Source organism: Plasmodium gonderi (assembly GCF_002157705.1).
Source record: "Plasmodium gonderi DNA, contig: Pgo-contig_404, whole genome shotgun sequence".
Lineage (NCBI taxonomy): Eukaryota > Apicomplexa > Aconoidasida > Haemosporida > Plasmodiidae > Plasmodium > Plasmodium gonderi.
Window position 1 is genome coordinate 8,175 of NW_021629293.1, and position 12,018 is coordinate 20,192.

General features: G+C 19.2%; 2 protein-coding genes across 2 annotated transcripts; both read right to left on the reverse strand.

The window, feature by feature from the left end:
* Positions 1 to 1,747: 1,747 nt before the first annotated feature.
* PGO_003300 (variable surface protein) lies at positions 1,748 to 2,909 on the reverse strand (the record flags this gene model as incomplete). The annotated part of the gene is made up of 3 exons (XM_028691287.1): positions 1,748 to 1,915; positions 2,039 to 2,743; positions 2,880 to 2,909. 3 exons carry the CDS (start codon positions 2,907 to 2,909, stop codon positions 1,748 to 1,750), a joined length of 903 nt encoding a protein of 300 aa, XP_028547088.1.
* A 6,177-nt stretch (positions 2,910 to 9,086) lies between these two features.
* On the reverse strand, positions 9,087 to 10,453 carry PGO_003305 (variable surface protein; the record flags this gene model as incomplete). Its single annotated transcript, XM_028691288.1, has 3 exons — positions 9,087 to 9,248; positions 9,380 to 10,276; positions 10,412 to 10,453. 3 exons carry the CDS (start codon positions 10,451 to 10,453, stop codon positions 9,087 to 9,089), a joined length of 1,101 nt encoding a protein of 366 aa, XP_028547089.1.
* Positions 10,454 to 12,018: the final 1,565 nt, after the last annotated feature.

Below are 12,018 nucleotides of genomic sequence, written 5' to 3' on the forward strand. Positions count from 1 at the left end.
AGATATATGTTCTTATAAAACATTATTTTAGATACATGAAAATTGCTTATGTAGATAATAAAAATTACACATAAGGTACAATCATATTGTTATCTATAATGTTAATTAAAAAAAATTTATTATTATTGTTTTTATTTTTACTTCATGAGACATATTTAAGAAACTTTGTAAATTAAGAGTTAGTGATTTAATTATATTAATAAACTTAGTTAAAATTACTGAAGGAAAAAGGATTAATGGTGGAACACTAAATAATTCTATCATTGTATTTCCTGTATTTTTATTGTACTAAATATATTATATTATTAATAATTAGAAATTCATTAGACAATATATAATGCATTTATAATATATAGCTGTAATTGTTATAATATACTATAAATATAAGTGTATAAAATTTATGTATATGTGAAAACGTACAGATATATATGTTATGTAATAAAATTGCAAATTAAAGTTAATATATATTATTTATATTCTTTGTACTTCTTATACATATTGTAATTGATTATATATATTTACATAATATTATTTATTAATACATTTATACATCATTTTATTATAAAATGCTAAAAATGTCTATTTATTAATATGATATATTTAATTTTTAATTTTAAAAAAGGAGAATTTATATATATTTATTATATTCTGTTTTTCTATTTATAAAATTACCACTTATGTATTATGCATTGTTTCATTTGAGAACTATGAAAATTCAAAATTAATAATATTATATATGCTTAAATTTAATTGTTAGTATAATTATATTATATTTTCATTTTTGTTGTCCTATTATCCTATTGCATTAGCCAAAATTATAATTAATAGGATATAATTTATAGTTATTCATAGATTGGTCTTATAATATATTTATAGATTACATAAATACTTATTGTTCTACAAAATATATAAGTTTAAAAAATATATGTACTTATTGCAAAGATTATATAATTTAATAATTTGAAAAAACTATATTTATTTAGGAATATAATAATTTATAATAGTTCTATTTTTATGTAATTATGATTAATGCACTATAATTAATTTATTCTGAAATTTGGCACCATATTTTTCATTTATATATATATAATTTTTATTATATATATTATATGACCAGGTTTATAATATAAAATATTATTTAAATAAGCCAATTTTTATTATATCATATATAAATAAAAGACTTTATCATTAGTATTATTCATTACGTTCATGTTATTTCTGAGTCTATGAGAATGTAAAATTAAATATTAGTCATTAAATTTTAAGAGTCTATTTCAAATATACTCTTGGATTATGTCGTTTATAAATTTAGTTAACATGTTATTCAATTATTTTTTTTTGAATATATAATTCCCTTTATTGTATTATTCTGATAAAAAAAGAAAACCATATTTTATGAATATATCTTTATATACATATAAAGTATATTAGACTTAAGTATTTGTATATTTTGTATATTTATATATAATATTCAATAATTTTAATTGATACATACAGATTTCATACAGTTATTATTTCTTTATTGTTAGTCTAATTTTTGTTCATTATAAGGAAATATTTCAAACATTATATTTTGCTTATTATCTTAAATCATACAATAATTAGAATACTTTAAAATTTTTTCATCGTTCAAATGTAATTCATTGTTATTACTATTCTTTTTATTATTGTAATGAAAACATATTTTCTCTAATTTTATTGTGTATATGAAATTACGTTATATACATTAAATAATGTGTTCAGTTTTTTAATAGGATTCTGAGTAAGTATAAGACACCTGGTGCTTATTCTCACTTAATCTATCGAATTCTGTTTCATATGTATCTATTAAGCTTATATAATCCTTATTATTTTTGTTAAATTTTCTTCTTAACTTACTTATCATTGGTTGTAAAAAGGTACGATAAATAGTATACTTATAATGAAGAAGCAATATGATATAATAATGTGCTATTATTTTTAAATAAATGTTTTATAATTCTTTATAATGTAAATTTTAATACTATTAAATATTAAGTATATAAAAATTATTATTAACCTTATGTAAGAAACATGTAATTATTAATGTCGTAAACGAAACTATTAGTAATGTTATTATAATGATACCTGAACTTGTCCTAGAAGAACAAGGTGTGATTTCACATATTTGAGAAATTGGAAATAAATCTATCAAATATTCCATATTTTCTTCCTTAAAACGCTTTAATAATTTATGAAAACTCGTATTATTATAATTTTCAGACATCTGTACAAGTTCCTTGTATTTTTTATAACAATCACTAGAACGTAGACATGTAAAATTATTACTATAAAATATTTTATTTAATTCAGATAGTTTGTCAATTTTTGAAAATGTGTCATCATCAAGGTCATTAATATGAACCGCACATGTGTCATACATGCTCTTATATATTGTATTTTCTTTAACATTAATCATTGATTCGAAATTATCTTTAGTATTTTTTTTAGAAAAACCATAATACTTTTGAGCATAATTTAGTTCAAAATTTAAATATATACAATTTGATTTTATATCCATTATGAATGACTTTTTGATTACATAATCTATATAATTAAAAAGATCCTTGCAATATGACAGAAAATTTTGTTTATTTTCGCTAACTCCAACGTTACTTCTAAAATGTTGGCACTTGTTTTTAATTGCCTTATCATCACCTCTAGGAATTCTTGTTTGTATATAATATTCATAAAAACATGTGGGGAATATCTTACTAAAATCGAACTGAAAATGTAAGTTACAGAGTATACACTATGAAAACAATATGTAAAATATAAATCATGCTCATAATTTTTGTAATTCAGGTATATTTTAATTTTTATAATATAAATTATATTCATAAAAACAAATAGAAGTGTACATTATTGTTCGTTCCTGTACGTCCGTCCATTATGTAATATATGTATGAATTAAATTATGGGAAAAAATTAATATTTTTAGTAATACCTAGATACATTTGAAAAATGTGTGGGAATATATTATATTAGTGTAAAATAAATTAGTTTTTGTAAAATATATACTTCTGAAAATATTTTTAAATATTGATTAAATTTTGCTATATATCAAAATATAGTGTTAGTATTCAATATATCTAAGGAATTAATATTAACATATAGATAAATGCTAAGAGAAATAGACATATAACACTGGAATTATTTAATAAAATTGAATAATGAACCAAAGATTATAATATTTTTATAAATAGAAGATCATTGGATATATTACTAATTATCAATGTGACATTAAAATTAATATATTATTATTTAACAAAAGAATTTTTTCTGACTAAATATTTTTATACACAATAGATCTCAATAAAAATTGGATATAAATGTATATACGTATTTATATGGTAGTTTACAGCAAAAATATTTTCTTAAGAAATCATTTCATAATTTTCCATTATTAAATTAATAGATATTTATACATAGAAAAATATCTCATAAAAAAACGTGCGAATATTTTCTAAAACGCTATGGTGTATAAATAAATAATTTAGTATTATATAGCATTTAATATAACCATATGACCCAATATATTTTTTATATATATAAAATATACCGATTTTGTAGGAAGATATTTTCAAACGAATACAATTATTCAGTTAAAATAAGTTTAATATATATATTAATACGTGGAGAATAATAAAATAACAATTTTCAAATATTATATATTTGAATATTTTACATTTATAGTTTTTTTTTATAAATTGTTTATTGTAACAAAAGTTTTCATAAAAATGATAATATTTTAAGAAAAAAATGTTTATTTTATTATATAATGAATTTGTTTAATTTTTATATTAAGATATTATCCAATATGGAATTAATTTTTTTTTAGTATATTTATATTACACATTATAAAAAATATATACTACAATTATGTTAAAGCAAATATATTCTGCACTTCATATGAAACCGGTATTAAAACGTAGAATTTAATTTATAAAAGTTTAGTTCATTAAAAATTAGATATATATTTTTTTCCTTTTTCTAGGGGTAATATAAGGTATATAATTTTTATGCACTTTTTTTTTTTATTTTATATGTATTATTGATTAAAAAAACAAAATTCATACCATGTTTTTATATGAAACATATATTAGATATGTTATTCCTATAAAATGCAATATTTACAGAATTTTATTAAAATATTTTTCCTAAAATAATAATTTATTAACCATTAATGATTTTTAACAATTTATATGTTTAGGATTCAAGTTTCTGAGGATTGGAATGCTTAACATCATAATATTTATATAAAAAATCTTCTTATAATTAAAACTTATGTATTAATTTCATGAATTATATTTAATTAATTTAAAAAAATATTGAGGTGTAATGATGTGTTATGTCAAATATAGTTAAATTTATGATTAATATTAATTAAAGTTTTTAATTTATATATTAAATTTATTTATGTATATATTCATTAAAGAACACTTTTTTATCTTATGAGTATTGTATAAATTTGTGGATTAAACAATTGCTGCATACAAATATAATATGAGGATAATTACAACTTCTTACTTCTTACATATTTTTCATGTATACATTATGACATTAATACTTATTTATATATAGTTACAAATAGCATACAATGCTTAAGTGAATAATAGTGTATGATTTGTGGAACCCTAATATTATGAAATAATTTATGTATTATATTTTTCTATATATATATTATTGCATGTATATGTGCCTCTTATTGCATTTTACATGTACATGAACTTTTGTATAAATCTTTTATGTTTTCATTTTTTTGTTAAATATATTAACAAAATGTAACACATGTAAGATAGTTCTAATAGCATTTTATATTATATATAATAGTTATGAATTATGTAGAATATCTTTTTACGGAATTCTATAATTATAAAATATTGAATGTACTATTTCATTATATTACATCATATTATTGTAAAAAAATATATATTTGTATTTTCATATATTTAATATTTCCATTTTTTTTAATTAAAAAATATAAAATGTATTCTCAAATGGAGAACATAGTTTTATATCTGAATAAATTTGCATAAATTTCGGTTGTATATTAAACGTATATCAAATTTTTATATATCTTATAAAATTTTATTCAAGTGTATACACTTATGTAGCATTCTATAACTTCTTTTCTTTAATATACATTTCTGAATTTATTATATGTATCAAAATTTTTAAAGAATAGTTCTATAAACACACTGGAAAAGAGCTGATAGCACAATATTTAAATGTAAATCAAATATTTCCAAAAACTCTTTATTATGACAATAATACAATGGGAATCTATACCATGTAATCTGTAAAAAAAATTCAAAATACATTTTATGAAATAATATAAGAAGGAAGTTATAAATACTAATACCTTCGGATATACACTAACCTCAAAATAGCGATAAAAATATCTATTCTAAAAAGCTTTATCAAGTATTGTTTATTCTATATATCTATAGTACAACAGAGCCTATTTGTAATGATTAAATGAACGTTATATATACCGAAAATGAAATGAATAAACTCTATGATATTTATGTGATTGTCTTAATAAATAATTATTTTGGATGACTCTTATTAATGTTCAAAGGAAAAAAAAGTCTTATTGGATCAAAAATGCTTTGATATATACATTTGAAACAAAAGATAAAATATAAATAGAATAAGAGCAAATTTTTTTGTAACGCATTAGAAGACTTTAGAAATGATTTTAATATATAAAGGAATGTTTATATGATTTCACAATTCAATATATATTGTTATCCTACTTCGAAAAAGGTAAGATAGTAATTCGTTCTTTTGATCTAATTATTATTAAATTAGTAATATTATTTATATTATTTATTGTGTATAAAGTTTTTAGGGATATTATGTATAATTAATTATTCTATAAATTCATAATTATAAATAATTTAAAAAGAAATTAATGATATATAAGTTATATAGATAATGCAAATGCTTTTTGTATTGCATATTATTTCGTCATATTTGATGTAACCTCGTGCCGTTGAATAGTAAGTAGAATTAAGAACTGCATTAATAACGAAGAAGAATGTGATATATTACAGGAATATTAAAAATCCTACAATATTTCAAAGAATGAGGAACATCATATACTATATAACTATTCCTAGTTATAGAATTAGGTATATAATTTGAAGAATATATTTTCTTTATATCGTATATAGGTATTGCATGCAAATAATTATGATAATTTTTCTCCTAATGTCCTCACCTAAAAATTCATTAAGTTTTATATAACATAAAAGAAAAATATATATAAATTACTTTATGTCATAATATTATTTCTAAAAATAGATAACATTTTCACATCCACAATATACTTATGTAGTTGATAAATAGTGATTGCTAATAATAGGAGCATATTTTCCATTTGTCTAGATAGATTGCAACGATGTTTAAATGAAAAGGGGGGTTTGGAATAATAAAATATAATGATATTATATATTTTATCATGTTTTATAATGTATTTAAAAAATATAAGTTGAGATATTATGTAAACAAAGTTATATAAATTTTTCATGTATATATATGTACATATATATACGGATATTATTTTATATAGCACTGTTGACAAATGTATTTCCATTAAATCACCATGTGTCTAAATAATAATAATAATGTGTTACATAATTCTTTATATTTGAATTAAGTATTTTTAGAGATATTGTTATGTGTCCTAATTTTTATGTTACAATATGATTAATTATGCTATACATGTATACAATTTATAATGGGATAAAATAATTGTAGAATTTCATTTAATTTTTACATTTTTTCTAGTTTTATTATATTTATTATTTTTTCCTATTTTTTTTCTGATTTTAATTCATATCAAGTGGATTTATATTATGTATATTTCTACTTTAGCATATATGATTTAGTATGGACACTCAAAAATATAAGAAAAATAAAATATAGGAGTTTTTAAAGTTGAATTTTTATGTTAATAATTGTGTTATATATATAAAATAAATGTTTTCCCTGAAATTATGTACATTTTTTAAGCCATCATCTTTTATCGAATATTATATTTTTATATATATAGATACAGAATGAAGGAAAAAAATATATATTATAGTATTTTACATATAACATGTACATTGTGTATTTTAGCTTAATAACATGAAGAATACTGGCGTTTGTTTTGTATTATATAAACTTTGGACAATTTCAATTCACATATATATAGTGCATTTATGAAAACGGCAAATATGAAATAAAAATAATAATACTTTGTTAATGAAATAGAATACGCAAAAAAATAAAGTACTATTTATATCAGTGCAAAAAATTAAAATTTTTTTTTCGAAATATATGTACTTGTTTTTTCATTATATTTTTGCTCTTTTTTATTTTTTTAAAAGTCATTAAATTTATACACACTTATAGTATGTTCATAATCAAAATATATAATTATAAGAACATTGTACATTTCTAAAAAAAAAAAAAATTATTAGTTATAAAATTATTGTATAAGAACACTAATGCAATTATTTCTTTAATATATAAATGTAATAGCATATATACTATTTTTAGCTACTCGTCTTATAATACCCTTATTGAGGTGTAACTTGCACTTTGTTCTATGATTTCTTAATACAGCTTTCAAAATGTTATATATGATTTTACACTTATTTATGCCCTAATAATTTTATTTTTTTCATCATTTTTATTTTATAATTGTGTTTGAATCATCAAATGTACACTTAAAATATAAAAATCGCTCAGAATTCAAATGATATCAATAGAAATATTTTTAACATTTATTTTTACAAAAACCGGATATAATAGTATTAGTTTTCAATATATTATATACAGTTAAAAAATAATATTCACCATAATAATGATTTTAATACCTTTGAAAATAAATTTTTATAGTTTCTTTATAAATTATTATTAGAATTACCATTTAACATATATTATGACATTATGTTACAAGCTCGTTACCTGTTTTTGTGCTAAGATTGCATTGAATTTGATTGTTCATTATTATTATTCTTCATTTTAATATATTTATCTGCATAAGTTAATGTATTGGTATTTTACATAGCCGTAGTTATAATATTATATAAATATAAATTTTTAAATTGCAGTTTCATTTCTTGCATAAGGTTCGTTCTTGCATTAGGAATACTAAAATATTCAAAGCTTATATAGTCATGCTGAATATTTTTCAATTATTTATTTTATATGAACCCTATTCTATATAATATTATGCAATTTAATATATGAATAAATAATGTACATAATGAATAAGTGTAACAAATATTTGTAAATTTTTTCATTAGAATGTAAGTACCATTTTTTGAAAATATATATTTATTTTTGTTTAATATCAATGTATTATTTATCCACTAAGTCATAAAAAATTTTTAATATTGTTTGTTTACGTATTAATATAACCTCGATTGTAAAATGTTCTTTTATTCATAGAGCGCAATATGAGCTTGAGTATTTATATTAATGTGAAATGTAATGCTTTAATTTTTATTTTATTGGAATAAAAATTTTTCTTTATCTGTATATTCTTTATAAATCCTATTTTTAATTTAATATATATTAATATTGGTTACATTAAGAAATTATGATGTTCACATAATATACACATATATTCGTTCGAATTATTGCATTTTCTTGGGGTCATGTTACATTTAACTGATATTTTTTATATTTATTCGTGCAAATTTTTATACTTACATGTAAAATACATTTTATGAATAACATATATAATAATTCTATGAGATATAATATTATTCATATATTGGGGATTCATAATATTTTTCTCTTATGTATGTTAAGTTGTTTATATCATAAAATTACTTTTCTATATTATATAAATATTATTATGTTTTATTATTTCATTCAATTTATGTATATTATGATGATTTTGTATGTTTATGTTATATAAGGGCGTTATTTAATATTTTTATGATACCACATATTCGATAGCTTGTTGTCCTTTCATGGTCACAACTGAATGAATATTTAAAATGATTCATAATATTTATGGTAATAAACACTATTTGAATACAATATTATAATTTTTATATTCATAAATTTGTATATGCTATATCATATATCTGATTATGTGAATTTATATTCATATTATCTGGCATTTGATAGAATAACTCTTTTTCCTCATCTTCAACATAATTATTTCTTGTTATTTTTACTTTTTGTCTGGAACGAAACAAGCTACGAACTGGGGTGAACTTATAAAAAAAAAAATAATAATATTATATAATTGTAAATACTTTATATATTTTTTTTATTTATTAGGAATACATAATGTAAAAAATTGCTTGCACTCTTTTTCATATTATCTAAGGAAAATTATATTCACCTTGTAAAATAACAGCAAAATGGAAGTTCCTCCGGAAATTGTAGCAATAACCGTGAATAACAATTTTATTGTGGAAAACAATGAATTATTATGTTCATGCTCTTTTGATGAGATAAATTCATCACCATTTCCGAACAAGCGAGAATCAACAGCTTCTTCAGATGCTAATATTTCTATATCATGTGTTATTTGTAATGTTTTTATTTTATCAGTCGATTTACATCCAATAAAATTAACACTATTGTCAGATGATAATGATGGTATTTTATTTTTTAGTTTTTCGTTATTACATATATATATATTATAAGAATTAATAAAACTCTCTAGATATGAACATGTATTTATTTTTTTCCTATCCTTTTTATTCTCCTTAAAACAATACTTGTAATTCATATGTTCATATATATTTAGAACCTTCTTAATAAAATCTACGCTTAATTTGTTAAAATATTCATTATTCTTAAATATACTCACAATAGTATGCATATTGTACCCAAAAATATTTAGCTTTACAATATTAATCGGTTCTACATAGTTTTTATCGTAATTATAATATGGACACATATTTTTATAGTATAATTTATGAGTTATACTATTCATACGATAGAACAAAAGATTAATAAATCCATTAAATATATTATATTTTTTCATAGAATTGTACAACCAATCATTTAAAATTTGACAATTAGGCTGAATGTTGCATTCGTTTGTACCACTGCAAAATATATTCAAATTCCTGGCAAGTTTTTTACACAATTCATAATACTGTTGGTTTTTAATTTTCAAATTACTCACAATTTGTTCGCATAATTTCCTATATAATATGTTATGATCATTTTCTTCCACAGTTTCATCAAGTTTATCATATAATTTACATGACTCACTTAAAAAGGGATACTAAAGTTACAAAAAAAAATACATAAAATTTATAATAATAAATTCATATTCTAATGTTCCAATGCACTATATAAAGTACAAAATGTTGTATATATCACAATATCATTTTATGAAAAATTAAGCAAAAGAACTAACATTTCTACCCAGCAGATTTATATCCAATACATTTCCTTCCATGTTAATTTAACGTAATGTTCAATTCTATATTGATCTATATAACTATAAAAAAATTATAAAATAATATACAAAAGTTTTAAATTTAACATTTATAAATAATAATATATGTAAAAATCTTTATAAATAAATAGTACATAATTCTTTTATAGATTAAGATAGTAGTAATAATATGAAATATAGACATATAACCTTCCAAGCTATATATCATAATAAGGCGTTGCAAAGGATTATTAAATAAATATGTTTTGTTAGGTCAAATTAATAACAATATAAATACTATATATAGATTTTTCCAAAAAAAATAAAATAACTGTGCATAAGAATGTATATAATTTGTTACGCATATTATATTTAACATAAAACGTATAATCATAGAATTTTATTTATAAATAGACTTGTTAATAAATATAACGAAAAATATATTCGAACAAAAATATTATTAGCTTAAAAAAATAATTTATCATGGATTATATTTTGTTAGATTGCTAGCATTATGTAATATTTTTGAAAAAAGTATAATTTACATAGGAAATAAATAGATGATTATTATACCTCAATAATGTAAAATCAATTACACTCTAAAAAAACTTAAAACATATTAAGCCATTTAAAAATTATAATAATAAAGTTTAGGATCTTCTGCAGATTTAATAATGAATCCATAATTGCATAATTCTTATATTTCATAAAAAAATCTAACAATGAATTTATTCTATCATTTTTTTTTTTCTACAAGATTTTATTTATCATCTAATATAAGCAATGATTTAACATAGTCCAATTGTCCAAATTTAATTTTAAACAATATACTATTTTCAAAATTATACAGTTTGTAATACAAATTATGCTTAACACATATTATATTAGGTTGATACAATATATGCATCTTCAAAAAAGAAAAAAAATACAAAATTAATAAGACATAGAATTTTACATGAAGAATAAATTTTTATATATTTAAATTATATCTATATAAGAATATATTTTCCCATAAAAGGATATATTTATTTAAATATTTCTCTATTCTTCACACATAATTCTAAACTGATGGAAAAATAATACACGATAAGTTATCTACTATTCTCACAGGACAGCAATTTTTCGTTTTCATATAATATAGTAGCAATCAGTTATATATGATATGAATATTAATATATATATATCATGAAAAAATATATAAAAAAAAATAAACAAGTACTTGGTTAAATATGTAAAATTCATTTCATTCCTAATCATTAATCAAAACATAATAAAAATAAAGGCATCTTAATTAAGAATCATACTATGGTTAAGGCTGTAATAATTTCATTACAAACAAAGCAAAAAAATAGTTAAGCTTCTTAAATTGTATTTAAAATATTATAAATGAATTTTATTTATGTATTCAAAAAATATATAACATGAAGTTAATTTAATATAATTAAGCATATGATAAGAGATTCAAATATAGTTTTATACTATAAATATACATGCTCATTAAATACATATTCATATATTAAGCATAATTTTATTGAACTTTGAAATATTATTATTGTGGATTATATATAATATTACAATTTTAATTA